General features: G+C 35.3%; 1 protein-coding gene across 6 annotated transcripts; it reads left to right on the top strand.

Moving 5' to 3' along the window:
• Positions 1-539: 539 nt before the first annotated feature.
• RB195_008646 (uncharacterized protein) lies at positions 540-18346 on the top strand (the record flags this gene model as incomplete). Of its 6 annotated transcripts, XM_064195245.1 has the most annotated exons (22): positions 6290-6327; positions 8565-8696; positions 8772-8883; positions 9281-9517; positions 10253-10422; positions 11046-11182; positions 11261-11375; positions 11455-11543; positions 11608-11813; positions 12624-12722; positions 12965-13045; positions 13106-13207; positions 13572-13697; positions 13761-13814; positions 15145-15235; positions 15580-15691; positions 16274-16277; positions 16354-16377; positions 16511-16606; positions 17689-17742; positions 17818-17952; positions 18233-18346. In XM_064195245.1, the coding sequence occupies 22 exons, from the start codon at positions 6290-6292 to the stop codon at positions 18344-18346; spliced, it is 2328 nt and encodes a 775-aa protein (XP_064046387.1). The 6 variants fall into 6 exon arrangements, with proteins under 6 accessions (XP_064046390.1, XP_064046392.1, XP_064046387.1 ...); XM_064195243.1 differs by lacking the exons at positions 6290-6327; positions 15145-15235; positions 15580-15691; ... (4 more) ...; positions 17818-17952; positions 18233-18346 and adding exons at positions 540-656; positions 3649-3804; positions 3893-4000 and having other exon boundaries at positions 8599-8696; positions 13761-13883; XM_064195246.1 differs by lacking the exons at positions 15145-15235; positions 15580-15691; positions 16274-16277; ... (3 more) ...; positions 17818-17952; positions 18233-18346 and having other exon boundaries at positions 13792-13797.

The following is an 18346-nucleotide window of genomic DNA, read 5'->3' as shown; positions in this document are numbered from 1 at the left end:
GGAATCCCGAAAATTCGGTGGTGATTCGAACTTTCGCCTTTGGATGTTTTTAGATCGCGGCTAATAGAATTTTTTTCAGCAATCGCTGCAGCTTTCAGTTGCCCTGATCCTTAAATTTGTTTTTCTTCGAGACTTTTCTGGGGGATTACGCACTGCAAACCAGTTCGGGGTCGTTTGTGGACGTTTTCTCAAGAAAAACTCGTGCGTATCGGTCGTTCGGGGATATTTTTATCCGGTTTTTTTGGACAGATTCAACATTGATTTTTTTGAAGGGATTATTAGCCGATGGAGTGCAAATAAAAATGATCAAACTTTGATTTTAATTTTATTTAATAAAATTATTCGCAGTTCAATCCTGATTTTTTGTCCTTTTTTTCTAACTTTATAAATTTTATTTCCAACACTCTTCGGACAAAAAATTGAATGCACTTCCACAGAATACGATAAATTAGACCAAATAAATGGAAAAAAAAAACTATTTCTAGCCAAGCAATCGTCTCAAATCCTGTGGTTAACGGCGATGTTAACATTTTTCGCGTATGGAACGTGGATTTTTGGGGAAATCCGTTGAACAAAGCCTCACACAAGAGCTATCGTCCATTAACAACGCTCAGCTTTCGGATCAATGCCGTCGTTTTCGGGATGAGACCGCTTTCGTGAGTTTCACCGTAGTCATTTGCTCATTTCCCGTAATTATTGTCGCTTCGTCGGCGCTCTTCTCAAATATCTTAGCGTCATATGTGGTCCAGAGAACAACAAATTAGGATTCATTTCTGGAATTAGTTTGTCACTTATCACTTAGCTCCGGATTAAGCGAGTTCTAGTGGAGATGTATAGCTTAGTTCAGCGCTAATATTGTTCGGAAAAATCTCTCTCTATCTTTCTGTAGCATAGCAACGATGCAGCCGTGTTGATTGCTCGGATTTAAAGACCTATTTGGCAAATAAATCGAATTACTAGCCGAGTGACTATAGTGGAATGAGGTTGCGCTGCAGAGCAGATGGAGGAGTCGGCGGAGGTGGTCGGCATGAGATACGAGCACATTGGGGAACATGGAATAGGAGGTTTCAGACAGGAAATAGATCCGGAAACATAGGAAAACTCGTTTTTTTTTCGAAAAATGAGTTCAAAGAGTCCAGAGAGAAAAACGAGTCTTTTTTTTTCAAAATGAGTGTAGAAGGTGATGCGGGAATTTTTCGTTAGAAACTCGTTAGAAAATCATTTTTCCTTTTTTCTGAATCTGTCTCACATCTGAAACATCTTCCAAAATTTCTAATTACCACTTCTCGGACATGTAGTGAAAATTTTTAAGTTTGTTAGAAAATGAGTTTTCCTCTCTCCTGAATCTGTCTCACTTCTGAAACCTCTTCCAAGACTCCTAGTGAGAATTCCATGAAACTTCTCGGAAATGTAGATGAAAACATTTGGGAAATTCTGAAGAAATAAAGCTTTAGGAGAGAATTCCAGAAAATTCTGGAGTTTCCCATTTAGCGTAATCCCAACATGATCCAAATTTTTATAATCTCAACAAGTAATATAGACAGGAGAATTTTCTCAAAGAATTAGTTGCATTCCAAGTGGAATATCTTCTGAAAAAGATAATTCTATGAGAAATTCCGTAGCTGTAAAAAGAAAGAGAAATTTTTTTGATTGACGTAAGAAAAATGTCAGTCAGACAGTGGTGGAATATTGAAATACGGCTCAATGTTGTTGTTTCTGGTTATTTCATGATATATAACATGATATATCCGTAAAAATTTACGGATCATGTTAATATCGCTCTGGAAGAATGAAGAACTCCGAAATTTTCTTGAATTCTCCCTTAGAGCCCTAATCTTCAGCGCTACCATCTAAAAAAGAATTTTTCGAACACATTTCCGGAAAGTGCTGGAATGTTTCGAATCATCGAATAAGTGTATTCTTTTTCAGATTTCATTTAACAAACGTAATTCTACATGCGTTAGTCTCCTGCCTGGTGCTGCGTTTGGTGAAGAGATTCCAGCTCTTTCCAGAAAATCCAGGTAACCTATTCGAATTGCTTTTTTTTCGCCGATTTTTTTTCCCGATTTACTGTTAAAAATTTTCTCATTTTCGGTTTTTTTTTTGTCGCTGGTTTTTTTTTTGTCGCTGGTTTTTTTTTTGAAAATGCAACAACGTCTGCTTGTAACATTCTTTGCTTGCTGTCACCTTCAGTTTTTTTTCTCAGTAAGGACCTAGTAAGGAAATATATGTACGTACATATTCTGGATGTCATGTCATCCTAGATTACGTAACGACAAGCTGAACAAGCTGTGGGTGGACTTTATTAGTAATGCATAGCATCTGCTCGTCGAACATGATCAAAGAAGCGTTTTGAGAAGGGTTTAATTTTTTTAGAAATAATTCTCGATAATTTGTATTTTTTTTCATTAAATAATCTAAGAACAATTTTTTTTTGTCTTAGAATAGGAATTACAAACATCCTATTCACGAATATCTGCTTGAATAAGCGGAATTTTAAAAAAAATTATTTATGATTATTTTTATTTATTCGAGTGCGAATTTTCACATCATGACTTTATCCAAATTTATTTACTTATTTATTTATTTGTTTATAGAAAATTATAAAATTGAACAATAATATTTTCATTATGCTTTTAATATAACCTTAACCGAAGGATAAAATCTCTGGCGTATCAAGGCGTAAGTCTGGCACTAGTTCATCGACTTCGAAGGGATGCGAAAGGTTTGGTTGGGACCAGGGCGGTGTCGAACCATGGACCGTGCCGGGACACAGCGGAACTCTCCCACCTGCAATCTGCGCTACACCCACTCCAAAAACCTTGATTATGAGCAAAAATAATGAATAAACAAAGTAAATAAATTGTTTTGAATAAATAGATTGTTTCATAAATTTTGTTTTATAAACCACGTAAACTCTCAAAAAGAGCACTACTTATATTTATTTGATTAAAAAAATTCGTACAAATATGAATTTTCCGTTTCAATCGTTTTATATGAATAGAAATTCGCCGTTTTCCCTTGGTTTTGTCGATGGATCTCCTGAGTTTGTGAACGGAAATGTTTGTTCTTGAAAATGTTGACGAATGTCGCTAATTCTGTATTTACGGACTGAACTTAAAAAAATACAAATATGCTCAAAGTTAGAGTTAGTTAATGTAATGTTAATGTATCTGCTACAAGAATACAAAGTCGACGAGGGATCAGAAATTTGTTTTTCCGGCAGACATCCATTAATGGGGCGAAAAAATTCAAATTAATCCCAGTTGATTGATTTGAATTTCTTGAATCTCAAGATTATTCATTTATTTACACTTATTTTTCTATTTGCTTGTTTATTCACCTATTTATTTATTTATTCCGCTCAATGTCATACGCTTAAAAGGATATAGAAGAGAGACGTTAAAAAAACAAATACAAAGTGAAAAGGTAGAAAAAAAAAGAATAGAACAAAAGAAAAGAACAGTAGGAATCAGTTACTCCCAAAATATTCCTGAAATATTATGAATGGAATTAATTTCCAAATGTATTAGAATATGTAAAGTTCCCAAAATATTCCTAAAATATCATGTATGCAATTAATTTCCGTAGTTTATCCAAAGATTACCGTCTTATTAATTTTTATTCATAAAAAGTACGCAATTACAGAAATACGCAACATTTTTAGAAGCGGAAATCTTTACCGCTCTTCTCTTCGCCGTTCATCCGATCCATTGTGAAGCGGTCGCGGGCGTTGTCGGCAGAGCCGACGTCCTCGCTGCTGCCGCCGTTATCGCTGGGATTTTGCGATTCATTGAAAATCAGGTGATTCAGTGCTTAATGTTGCTTAGTGCTTAATTGTAATTCTGCTTGAGTTATTGATCGATGCTCGGAGAACTACGTAAAATTGCAGAATGTTCTTATGGCAACGGCGTATGCCACAATGGCGACCGGTTTCAAGGAGACCGGTATCATGTTGCTACCGTTGCTGATCGTTTTCACGCTGCTCAGCCCAAAAAAGGTACGGTACTTTTTTTCGCCGGCGTCTCTTAGCATAGCATATTCTCTCACACCTTTCTTACCTTCCGCTTTATCCGGCCTTGTACTCGCGTAGAGGAACAGTGTTGCGCGGTGGAAGCAGTATCAAATAAGTAAGGATTTAGGGGGAATATTCACGCTCCTTGTTGAAATCCAGCAAAATAAACGGGTCCCACACACAGAATCCTGAATTGACATCTGACAAAAATGTAGATAATTGGTTGAAGAATAAGTCGTAACCATTTTTTTTAGGTTCAGAGTGCAAAATGCACATAGAAATAGGAACTAAAAAAATTGGAATAAATTTAAAAAATAAATGACTGGAAAAATAAGAACTTTTTTAAAATTTTATACATCATTCGTTGTAGAATTTTTTCGCTCTACAGAAATGTCCTGATTAGTTCACTAGATCCTTCAATTTTATTGATTCTGGGTTATTGAATTCTCTAAGATTGGAGTGTCAAGTAGAGAAAATGAATATTTCCAACACGTTCTGTTCTTTTTTCGATTAATCCTGGCTATTGAAACAATCGCAGCTGCCTGGAAAATTTTTGTGTCCACGAGGGACATTGAATGAGGCGAGAAAAATCTTAAAAAAGAACAAAAAAGAATTGGAGAAGGTGAACAAAAGCTAAGAAAATCATACAGTGGACCTACACATAAGTGGTCCCGAGTAATTAATGAGTGAACGAACGATGGGAAAAAGTTCCTGGAAAGGATGGGAATAGCAAGAGAGCCGAGTATACTGTAGAAGAACTTGATTTTTTTTTGTGGTTTTGAAAAAAAATAGGAAGAAAATTCATTTATTTCCATTAATCCATTATAGTTAGGTCTAGCGTTATGTGATCACAATCTCAGCTTTAGCGACTTTTTTTAAAGTGAAAAATACACAAAGAAAAAAAAAGATATTTGAAATATTTGTATGATATTTGTTATAATAAAATATTTGTTATAATATAAATATTTGTTTGATACTTGTTATCAAATATTTTTTCCATTTTTTATAATATTTTCATGCAGCTCTTATTTTTCTGTGGATTTTTCACTTTAGATGTGAAAAAGCTTACGACTTACTCTTTAATTTAGTAATTATTCTTAAAAAAATAAATATAAATTTGACTCCAACTGGAAGAGTTATTCTGGTAGTTAACTCCTGGCACTCTCGCATTCGTCGCTTAGTCATTCGTCCAGCAATGGAGTGAGGTGTCAATAGTAAGTGCCAAGGACAATGTGCCCGACAGAATTTTCTCTCATAAAAACGTGTAGCTCGTGGCGGCGGCGGCGGGATTCCATCGTTGGAAGTGTGAAGGTCTTCGTTTTGTCCGGAAATGTCGTTATTTTCCTGGTGGAACAAGGATTTTTTTGGAGGATTCGAAAAAAAATTCAAAGTGCCACAATTGAAGAAGAATTCCAGAATTTTCTAGATTTGCTTCCACGTCCTTGTATTTTTAGAAGGTCTTTGTTGTAAAAAACATTTTTTGGAGAGCCACTAGTGTCACCTATGATCTATTATTATTAATATTATTATTATTATTATTATTATTATTGTTGTTATTATTATTATTATTATTATTATTATTACTATTACTATTATTATTATTATTATTATTATTATTATTATTATTATTATTATTACTATTATTATTATTATTATTATTATTATTATTATTATTACTGATCTCTGTGCAAGACATGATCCAGGAAATACATTTCGAAGAAGAGACCAAGAAAAAAATAATTAAATAAAAAAAGAAGTTATCAATTTGAAAAAGAAGAAAGAAAATAATTAATTTGAAGAAAATAAAGCTTTAAGAAAGAAAAAAATAATTTTTCACTCTGATATTTTTCTACGTATCGAATTTTTTCCATTTTACTGCTCTTTCAATGATTTACTTTGCTTTTCATCGCTAATCAGCAGCAGAACTCGCAGATCCTGATGAAATCCAGAACTTTTTACGGACAATATTTAATCCTAGATTAATCGATTTAGGTCTAAACCTTCCTTTTCATGTCCGATTTGCCTTATTTGACCATTCTTGCCGGTCTCAATTATCTATTCACTCGGAATTACTCGCGCCTCTTTCTTACATCCTCGTCGGGATGAGTTCCTGAGTCATTCTGAAGAGTCGGCAGCTCATTAAACGTACCGCTAGGCGTCGTACGTACGGAAACGAGCACTCAAACGCGACGGCGCGTAATTGGAGCGTGAAGGTGGAAGGTCAAGAAATTAACGCCACCACCATCGCATAACAACGTTAAGACCTTTGTGAAGATGAGCGAGTCGTCGTCGCGCATCGATGAGTTTTTCGGGTAACTCTTTGGGATCACAACGGGGTCTAAAGAGTATTCTGGACCTACGGGGAGGGATGCGTGGGTGTTCTTAGCTTTTCAGGTGACTGGGCGGGACCTCTTTTTTCCTGAAAAATTTTCTTACTTTTTCTTTAGGAAAAGGAAGTCCTTTATGTAAAATTACTCAACTTTATTTGATATTTGTTGTGTTATCTATTTGTTTATCTATTTATTTGTTTGTCTGTTTTTTAGCCGAAGAACCTATTACAAGACAACTACAAACTTATGGATGAACACTACTGCGAAGTTCCCCTGCACCTCCTCCCTCACCCCTTCCCCGCTATCCACCCAAAAAAAAAAAATAAAGGAAAAAATGAAAAATCTAAGAATTGTCGCAAAAATTACATTCATGTCTAATATTCTCACTACTATTTATTTATATTTCTTGCTTTATTTTTCGCTTGTTTGAGATATTTTCAAGGACCTTAAGGATTTTAGTCTGTCTTTAAACTATTTTCAAAATTGAAGGATAAAGAATGAAGCCAAAATTAAGAAATAGAGACTCAAATAAGAGAAAAAAATTAAGGAAAAAAGATCAGAGAGGTGTAAAAGTGAGAGGAGAATTTTGGAAACTCCACAGCTTTATTTGGAGTCTCAGGACCAGAAAAATTTTGTCTGGCACAACCTTTTCTTTCAAAAGTACATACTTAGCCATAGCTCACCTTGTACATTCTGCTTTGCCCTCACACTCCCCGTCCTCCTCCACCTTCCTCCCGTTCCCAACATGAAATTAGCCACTTCCGACAAGCGCGACGATTACGAGCCGTGACCCTATCCTTTGATACTCGTAATACTCATGCCTTTTTATTTTGGGACCACTGCATTTTTTACGGAAAAAAATTCACCAGGTTTTTTTCCATCTAAAAAAGTGCACTAGAATAGAATTCTAAGTTTTTTGCTAGTCAAAAGTATTTTTTTGAAAAACGTGTACTTATTCAGCACTGTGAGGTGAAATTTAATCTACATCGCCTGCGAAAGGCGCTGAAATCCGATCAGTTGTTTCTTTAGCTGGGAGAATCTGGTCTAGTGAAAAGAAATGGCTGAGAAGGGGGAATTAAGGAGAGATTTGATCGAATGATGGGGAAAAATTTGTGAAAAGAGCACAAGAAGGGTAAAAGGAGTCGATCTAGTCAAAAAAAACTTCTTGAAGAAAAAGGAAAAATAGAATAAAACAGTACCGTTTTTAATGGACCGAGTGCTATGTAGGTGGCATGGAAAAAAATTCACATCCATTGTCTTGGATGCTAAATATTTTGTGAATTTTGTGCGTTCTACTCGCGTTAGGTGTTTTTTTAAGCGTATGAGGGTTTTCAGCAAATTTCTATTCTTATTGGTTTAAAGTTATCCAGGAATTTAACGCATTCCTTACAGCTTCCGCTATTCTTTGAAAAAGAATTCTTTTCAGTAAATACAACTCAATTTTGTGAGGAGATTTCCTACCAGAACAATTTAGAGAAACGCTTTTTACTCAGTAGAAATATGTTTCTTATTTTCGTTTTTGTCTTTTCTTACAAGAGTTTGAATGCTTTGAAATCCCGCAATTTCAGGAAAATTCATGAAAAAGGAATAAATTTACCAAAAATACATGAAAAAGGAACACTTCCAAGTTTTGAGAATGATTTCCGGGGAAAATTTGAGGAAAAAACAATGAATTGAGAATATGTAGAAATATATACACATCTATTCCGCAAAACTCTTTTCTCTCAAATCTTTTTTCTTTTCTTCTCTCTTCTTAAGAATCTAAAAATCTCTTTTAAATCCTCATAGTGATGTGGGCGTTTCAAAGCCGTACAAGAAAAAAAAAAGATTCGCAGAAAATTGCATTCGTTTTTTTCTTCCCCGAAGGAGGAGTTGAATGGCGTTTTATTGAATTCTTCCGAAAGAGAGCGGTTCTCTCGCGAAATGAAATTCCTCTTGCGTTTATTCAAGAACAGTTTTTACCTAACAAGTGTGCCAGGCACGAATTCACTATCGCGCACTTAAATTTCTCTTTCATCCCCGAAAATACGATAGAATTTTTGAGGATTCCCCTGAGAAATCAGGGGGCTGGCGAAAAAAATTCGGCAGTAAATTACGGATTAGTTATTATAATTAATCCGTAATTTACTGCTTTTTTGCCGTTATTGCTGCTAAAAAAAATCTTCCTGAAAAAAAGGGGAAACAAGAAACCTTAGGAAGCAAGAAGTAACTTTTTTCAGAGCAAAGAATGATCTTCTAGCATTTATCTTCCAGAATCTTCATGATCTACGCCAATCGATCTCTGGTCTAGCGATGGCTTTCGCCGCGTTAGCCACTGCACGTCATGCTATCAATGGTTTCGAGCCGCCGAGGTAATTTAATCCTTGTTCCTCACGGTGATTTACTCGCTTGAAAAATCAATACAGATCAATAAATGTTTTTTACAGCTTCTCCAAATCCGATAATCCAGTTTCACATCATCCTTCGGCTTTTGTACGTACAATGACCTTCCTATACCTTCCGATTTTTCATTTAAAACTTTTGATCTACCCTAAAGATGTAAGTGATCCAAATACGGACTTTGTGATCTTAAAGAATCAGTGGAAAAGGATGAGTTTTAGCTACTAGCGCAGCAATTCTCCGATTTTGATGTCGATCACTTGTTTTCCGGATTTCTTATGATCTGCGATAGTCAATTTTCTGGGTCAGAAATGGTTTTTAGAAATTTAGAAATGGAAAAGAAAAATTGCAAAATTTAGGAATAGAAAAGAAATTTTAGAATTCTTCTTAGAAATCTGTACCATCTTGATTTTTTAATCATTACACTTTGACGAGCAGTTCACAAGAAAACCTGAAACAATTTCTTCTCCCTGGAGTCTGCGCGCTAATAGCGAAAAAGTCTTGCCTTATTTGTTCATTCAGCTAGAAGTTTTCTGAAATCTCTTACTTTTTTCAGCTGAGTTTTGACTGGTCAATGGATTCGATTCCTTTTGTGATCTCTCCTACGGATCCACGTTTTATCGGATCGGTTTTGATCTACTCCATCCTAGCAGTGGCCGGCTACATGCTGGTCAAAGATAGTGGTATTCTGGAGAAGATCTGGAAGTTACTACGAGTTGATCGGCACTCACATCACGATGGAAAGTGTTCTGGGAAGAATTCTCCTGTGAAGCCAAGGAGGAAAATCAGTCAAGTAAGTGAGTTCGAAGAGGGATTCGATTCCCTTGGTAACCTCTGCGATGGATTTGCGCGATTTATTGCGTCGCTTTTGATCTACTCATTCCTAATCGAATCACCCGTAACCTAACCTATTCGAGAAAATCCTAAGCGATTCAAACATTCTCGTGTCCTGGAACCTCGCATGTCGTTTTGTGTAATTTTTCTATTAGTGTACCTACGAGATTTTCAGATGGGACCTTTATTCGCCTGTGGTTTCGGTTTTTTCTTGTCCTCAGGGCCTAAATAGAGGTTGATAATGATCCTTCTTCCTGGTTCTTCTCAAAACCTCGTAGAGACACCAATAGAAAACAGAAGTTCTTAGGTTTCTGTGCTTAATATGATTCAGTGTCGATTTAGGAAATAAACAAATTATTAAGGATAAATTTCCTTCTTTCTAGGATCTTCTCCTTGTGGATAAAACCATTTTCTGGACTCTTGTTATTCTCTCCAAACATTTTTCTCCTATTTTTCTCCTCTTTCTCACCTAGAAATGAATAAAAATTAAAGCTTTCGGTATGACCTGCAACATTTTACTGTGTATTCCAATAAATAGCGAAAAATCTTTTTTTTTTTTCTTTGAAATAATCAGTGAAATAGTGAAAGCTAGGAAAAAATTGCCGGTAGAAACGGTTTCAAATGGAAATTTTCAGTGAAAATTAGGCGTTTTTGAAAACTATGAGAAACGAAAAGTATACTTGAAAATTTTCAGGATACTGCTCGGAAAACGCTTATTGCTTTATCGCTCCTTATTCTACCTTTTCTACCTGCCTCGAATCTTTTCTGCTATGTCGGGTTCGTGGCTGCTGAAAGGACATTATATTTATCAAGTGTTGGATACTGTATTCTAGTCGGGATGCTCTATAACTTCTGTTGTTCCAGGTAAGACATGTCTTAATGAAATCAGTAAACAGAATAGTAATAATTTTCATTTTCATTAGATTTTCTTCGCTAAGAAAACCAATTAATTTAATCTGATGGGGAGAAAACTAATTAATTTAGATTTTAACATTGTTTGTTTACTACTACAATGCTTGAATTTTAGTTTTTTTTTTAAATTTTAGTTTAATTTTAGGTATTTACACAATATCGATTGATTTTTTTTTTGTGGGCAAAATTAGACATAATTGAACATTTTCCACATCTTCGTCATTTTGAATGTTTATTCCAAAAGAAATACTTTTGGGTAAAGGGTTAGATTACTGTAATCAATGGTCCACAGTAGCCATGATGAATGATGAGCAATAATTTTTCAAAAAATTTAAAAGTAGCTCAGTAGTTGCTAGACCAATAATTTTCTTTTTATAACAAATATATTTTGTTTCATAAATGAAATTAGCGGGATTTTTTCCTTGGAGAATTTCACTGATTTTTATTGTTTTTTATCAATATTTTATTTTTATTCTCATTATTACTTCTGTTATTTTTTGTTTATTTATTTATTATTTTTTAAAATTATAATATAGCTCATTTTCTTCGATCTGGTACATTTTCTGCAATTACAGACTCGGCCGAATCCCTGCGATATCACTTGCTTTTGTAATTCTTTTATTATATGGCGCCAGGACCTACGGAAGGAATATGGATTGGAAAGATGAGGAAAGCCTATACAAAAGTGCACTGGAACTGAATCCACCGAAAGGTTGGAATATTTGCGCTTTGCTTTGGTTTCGGTGTATTTTCTGCAATTGCGGACTTTACGAGAAGTTCACCTTTTCAGCATATTCCAACCTCGGACGAGTTTACGCCGGTCAGATGAGGGTGAACGAGGCTGAGCTAGCTTACCGTAAAGCTTTGGAGTATAGACCGAATATGGCGGATACTTGGTATAACTTGTAAGTTAGTAGCTGATCATGGGACCCTAATTTGACCTCAAATTGGCCCGATTCCGAGGATAAGAGAAATAATTTGTAGAGGGGTACTGTATCAAGAAAAGAAGAACCTTACCGCGGCCGTGAGATGCTACGACACTGCCATCCGATTCCGCAAAACATTCGCTTTCGGTGAGGGATTTTTATTGAAATCGCGGCCTCTCCAACTTACCTCAAAATGAGACAGACGTTACAGCTCATCTGAATCTTGGTGCTGTTCACCATGAACGTGGTGATGACGATCTTGCTATGAAAATATGGGAAAATTGTTCACGGATCGACGGATCAATGGTGAAAGCGCAACGAGATCATCGTGAAGCACAAACAAGTTGTCGACTTCGTCTTGGTAAACTGCTGATCAAAAAACGGCAAATCGATAAGGCGCGGAAAATTCTGGAAGAGGTTTGTCACTTTGCACTTTTTTTCGAGCCATTCAGACTAATTCATACATCTAGAGGAGTTTTCAAAATTAATTCATATTTTTTAACCTTAAATACCACATGACCTTGAAAATGACCGTTTTTGATCTGAGGATTTTCGTAGATGCGTTTTCTATTCGCTGATTATTTATTCATTCGTCCGTATAATCATTAACTAATTAATTAATTCATTCATTCATCCATTCATCTATTCATCCATTCGTTCGCCACTTCATTCGTCCATTCATTCATCCGTTCAGTCATTGATCCATTCACTCACTCATTCAGTTGTTCACTTATTCGTTCATTCATTCATTCATTCATTCAGTTGTTCATTCATTCATTCTTTCTTTCTTTCAGCCATATGTTTGTCTTCTCACAAATTTATTTATTTATTTAATTGTTTATTCATTCATGTGGTCGCGTTCTTTTCATTCATTCACTCATATGTTTATGTACTTATTTACTCATTCATTCATTCATTCATCACTTATTCGCTTCTCCTATCGGTTTTTCTAAACCCATTTTTATTTTTTATTTGCGTTTGATTATTCTTCGCGTTTAAGAGGGTCAAGAAACATCTAAAATTCTTGAAGTGTTTTTATTCTAGTTTAAAATATTTTAATTTTTTTTAGTTTTTATTTTAGTTTTTTTTTTTTTAGTTTTTTAGTGTAAAATTGTTTTTATTCTCTTCGCCTCTGCTCTTTTTTTATTTGTAAAAATGGTAGCAATACCGTCAACAAACCCAAAAATACAAGAAAATTGACAATTGGATCACAAATTTCCGTTTTAGGCTATTCAAAGATCACCGCGATCGTATCGATTTATTGGATCGTTGTGGCTCACTCTGGGAGAGCTGTACGATGCATTAGGATTAGATGTTAAGGCTGAGGTTCGATTTGTCACCTTCCGTATCCTAAAAAATGTGTCGAAGTGAAGAAATTTATAATAAACAGTGTTTTTTTTTTAAACAGAGAGCCTTAAATAATCAATAATGAGCTGGTATGGGCGACCTAAATTTGGGAATTTCGCATTTTTTCAGTAATTGTTACCATTTATATTACCAGTAGATAATTTTTCTAATTTTACTGAATTAATTTTACTAGTGAAAACCATAGATATCTCGTAATTTAGGGAGCATTCCGAGCTGCGCTGCTCGCAGCACCAGCGCATATTCCAACTCTTCTCACATTAGGCCACCTGAAAAATAAGCAGGTAAACCAATTTTTCCGAATTTTCGAAGGATTCCACATAGAACCAGACGTAATCTTGCAGAATCGCACCGTTGAATCGGACAGTTGGTTTTCGCGTGCGCTCGCAATTTCTCCGAACTCACCGGAAGTTCATCATCACATCGGAGTGGCGGCTGCGTCACGGGTAGTTTATTTATTGCGAGTATTTTATTTTTATCTATTTATTATAAATTTATTACGATTTATTATAAATTAAAATAAAAATATTAAAAACAATAATAATAAATAATAATAAAATAGATATTTATTATAAATTTATTCATTACGATCAATTATTATTAATTTATTTTGGGTTTTCGAGGAGTTTCCGAAGTGATTTCCATGAGTTCGATAATTATAGCTAATTTTTAAAAAATTAACCATAATTAATATTCAGATTATAATGGTAATTTTTAAGATTTAAGGTACAAAAAATGGAATTATGTTTAAAAAAAAGAGAAATTATGCAATAAATCATGGTTATTTAAAATAATTTGAATTCTTCACAGGGAGACATCGTCGGTGCCGAATTCGCCTACACAACTGCTCTTCAACTTGCCGGGACTCATCCGGAATCGCTCCGATCACTCGCCACTCTGCTACGGGAACAGGGTCGCTTTGATAAAACCGAAGAAGTGAGTTTCACAAGCCCCGCCCACAATTTTTTTCTCACCTACGGAGGAGAATTTTCATTTAAGGTCCTCGGAATATTGCAAGTCCATCATTTAGGGCTGATTCTTACGGGGATTTCGGTGCAATCCTGCATATCAACGGAAAATTCCAGGAAGCACGAGAATTCTATGAAAAATCGCTCCATCTAGAGCCTAACAATAGCGTGGTTAGGGAAAATATGAGAAAATTACAAAGAAAAATGGCTTCGTTGAATTTGAGGTAGTCATCGGAGGTACATACGGTACTCGTGTTATGGTGTCCTTCTGCTTTCTGATTCTCCGATTTTTCGAGCTCTATCCATGAATCTCTCCAGAAAATTGAGAACTTTTCACGTGCTACCAAATTGTTCTCGTAGAAATTTTCTGTGTATATGAATTTTCTGTGATCTCCAGCTATCTCTTCGGGTTATTGTGTTTACCGGTGAATTTTTTGTGTATTTATTTTGTTTTCTCTATTGTTTACGAAGTTTACCTCATACAATAAATTTTGTGAGTGCTTTAAGTATTTCTTTTTCTGAATAATTTCTATTTGTGCCGAGAGCAGAAAATCCTTAACACCTTGGCGACAATGTCCTAGTACCCAGTCGGACACTTTTTTCCGGATAGGACAATTTCCGATGATGTTGGGAGAGAAGCGTCATAAAAAAATCATAATCAGAGGACTGAGGACTCATTAAATATTTATTATGTTCTGTGATCTGTTTCTTGGAATAGAGCCCGACGATGCAGTTGGGGAAAAGAGAGGAAAAACCCAAAAAAAAATCCACAAATCGAAAAGAAATACACGTGGTTCCACGCGGCGGGCGTGTAAAAAATCGCTTGATGGCTAATGCGCTAAGCTGTGAGCGATCACATTTACTTTAATCTGTTGAGTTCTGAGTTAAAGGCATCACCCCACGAATCTGAGGTGGTACGGATTTGAGGTGGAGTATTCGTATACGGGATCGAGGATTAAGGAGAGCAGGGTGATTCCATCCATTTCTTCCTAATTTCCTTAAAAAAACGTCCCCGGAGATGCGGCTTCGAGCGTCCCGGCGCGCTATTTTCTACAACGAGTTCAATTGGAGCGCGACAACCGTGTGCACGCGACGCATCTTCTGGGCCGTTTTTTACGGGAATTAGGAAGAAATGAGCGGAATCACCGTCCTCTCCATAATCTACGATCCCGTATACGAATACTCCACGTGAAATCCGTATCACCTCAGATTCGTGGGGTGATGCGTTTAAGATGAGGTTAAAGCCACTTCTTGAGATCCGTACTCGATTTGTTCTAAGTTTAAATCCAAATGAACTTTCCCAAAAAATATTTCCTAGTGTTTCTTTTTCCCTTATTTCTTGGTTTAGCTTTAAATACACAGTTTATTATTTATTTCTATTTTATTTTATTTTACTTACTTAGATACTTACTTAGATGGCCCGTCTTCACTGGACGTGCGGGCCGCAGCATCTCTTCCACTCGTTTCGTTCCCTCGCCATTGTCATCCAAGATGTTCTCAAGCTTCGTGAGTGACGTTTATTTTATTTTATTTCCTTTTATTATTTATTTTTACTTTGTGGCGGGTGTAGCGCAATCGGTAGGAGGTTCCATTGTGATTGCTGCACGGTCGGTCGAACGTTCAAATCCGCCCCAGAGCGGCAGTGAAACCCTTCATCCATTCGTAAACCTCGAACAATTCTGAATTGAAGTGGACGTGGATTGAGACACTTTATCCTTTATCCTTTATTTTTATTTTATTTTATTTTATTTTATTTTATTTCTTAGTTTTGCACAGCTCTTTTTCTTAGCTCTATAGTTTAAGGATTTGCATCCGATTTAAAACATGCGAACATTTCCCTATTTGCACAGGGCGTTGTCATAGTGCAAACGGTTTTTTTTTCTCTGTTTGGAAATCAAACGAACGCATCACGGCGCCAATTCACCTGACGTCTTCTGTCTCCATCGCGGGCGTCGTTGAAAGGTGAATTCCGCTTCTCTCTGATGCTTTTTTTTTCGCCTTCAACGACGAGTGATAAAGCAGCTTTGTCGAGTATTGACCGCTTTCACAGTTTTGCACGGTGATAGGAACATTCGTTCGCATATTTATTCTGGATTTTCTTCTTTCGAAATTTCCTGAAAATTTACGGCTGCACTAAGTTTTCAGTACTTTGTTTAATGCCGGCATTCCGTACAATCACAAAATTCAAAACGTAATATTTTTGAGGATTTTCTAACTCGAAAAAACTTCTTTTTTAGTTTCTTAATTTTTATTATGTTTATGCTCAGTATTTTTACTTACAATTTACTTTTTATCATTATTTATTACTATTGTATATTTTTATTGTTTTATTTTTTTAAAACTTTTTCGAATCAAAATTAGCAGCATCTCCAGCATTGTGCAACTAAAAAATATATAACAAAATTTAAATAAAAGCAAATTAAATTAAAATCGAATTAAACGAAATTAAAACAAAAACACTTAACATAAATAATGAAAATAAAGAAACTAAAGAAAAACAAATAACCAAAAAATATAAAACAAAATAAAACTGCAAAATTCTAGAAATGTATGCGAAATTTCAACAACAATTCCAATATAGGAAAAGTCTTGCCCCGGATTCCTCGGATCCAGATCCGATACAGGCGGAACGAGCACTTTTTAATCCGGTATAGAAACGAATTCGATAGTTTTTTTTTCATTCTTCTCAGAAATAGACTAAACGTTCATTTTCATCCTTTTCATCCCAGTTAACATATTTCTTTTTTTCCTTTCTTTTCATTCTTGTTCATTTTATTAAAGGAGAATCCCGTTGAAGTACCATTGTTTGGATTCACATATGGACATCGTGCTCGAGTCGTCTTTGAAACCCACGATAAGAGGAAATGCATGGTTACTGTGAGTTCATTCATTTCACTATTCTTTTTTATTTATTTTTTTTTAAATTATAATTTTAATTCGTAAAATCTGCCGAGGAAACCTCCAGAATGACTTCTCTACGAAATTAAGTAATAAAAAAGAAAAAAGGGGAAAAAATTTGAGTTGTAAGTTCTCAGCTGGAGCTCTCATATTTCTGATCCTCCATTGAATCTCAAGTATATTAAATAAACAAATAAACAAATAATACAGCTTATCCAAAATCAACACGACATGTAAACAAATAAACAAACTACATACTTGTATTGGAAAGGAAATACGTAGCTGTTCACTTTCTTTCTCACATTTATCTTCACGAACTGTATTGTTTTCTGGAGTAATTCGTAGTGCACCTGTCGTTTTTTTTCTACAAGACAAAAAAGCATACAAAAACAAAATTAACTTTTCTAAATAAGTTAGTTCTCTTGTATTTTTCCATAAAAATAGTGGGAAATTGCACAATCAATGAAACAAACAAATAGCTATGAAAGATGTTACTTAGATCTTAGCAGGGATACATTTTTTAGAAATAATTTTCAATCCCAATTTTTTAAAAAATTTACTTCGGGGTTAATTCTACCCAACAAAATTGACTCTCCGTGCCCGAGGAGAGTATCATCAGTGCCCTTTCGCCTATTAGATTTGTGAAGGGGTTATTGTTTATTTATTGGTTTGTTGTTATGTTAAATGTTATTTATTTATTTATTCGTATCACTACTATGTAAATAACTTGTTCATCAAGTGATAGAATTTCCAAGAAAGAAGGATGAAAAGAAGTGATTTTCGGATGTGTAGAGTTTTTCTTCTCCTGGAAATCCTCAAAGCAATTTGGAACACGTCTCCCACATATTTACTGTGCTAAACAATAAATCCCAAGTAGGGTCCTATTTTAAAGCTTAGAGGTGAAGTGTAAAAAGTTGGGCCGAACCGGGAATCGAACCCGGGACCTCTCGCACCCGAAGCGAGAATCATACCTCTAGACCATCCGGCCACAGCGATACCTTCGAAAATAAACCTATTCTCAACCATAAGTTCATGACACTGTAATTGAAGTATTATTTAAGATCAACCTCAAAAACGGAGAGGACATTATAGTTCACTTCAATCCACGCCTCAAGGTGATTGAATTTTTTTTTAATTACCGCAATATTTTCGCTTCCTTTTTTGAAGAAGAAGAAAAAATTCAATTCTAGGATGAAATCCTTGTTTTCAACTCATTTTACAAGGGTGAATGGCAAGAAGAGGAGAGAGCATCGGTGATTTTCCCATTCGAGCGGAAGAAAATCTACACCGTGGAGTTTGTCGCCAGCGGCAACAATACTGTTTATGTGAGGAATTTTTTATTTTTCAATTTTTTTCAAAGATTTTTTTCTTGAAAAGTTTGTTACATTGGTGTTTTTTTCTGTTTTTTCGCATCATATTCAACAGATTTTTTTTCATTTTGACGCCACCTTAGAAAATTTTTTCTTGTCATTTTGACGCCACCTTAGAAAATTTTTTCTTGTCATTTTAACGGAATCCAAGTCTTCTTCTCAGTTCCTCCACGTAGTCTGCAATTGCACACAAAATTTTTTTAGAGGTGAATTCTCCTCTGCTAAATGCTTCCAGGTATACGTGAACGGTCAATTACTGTACGAATTCCGTGAACGTCAATCCGGCACCAATGTGGCGTCAATCTATGTGGGCGGCGATATCGATATTCATTCCGTGCATGTTTTTTGA

Source organism: Necator americanus, chromosome III, assembly GCF_031761385.1.
Source record: "Necator americanus strain Aroian chromosome III, whole genome shotgun sequence".
Lineage (NCBI taxonomy): Eukaryota > Metazoa > Nematoda > Chromadorea > Rhabditida > Ancylostomatidae > Necator > Necator americanus.
This window is presented reverse-complemented; position numbering and strand designations above follow the sequence as displayed.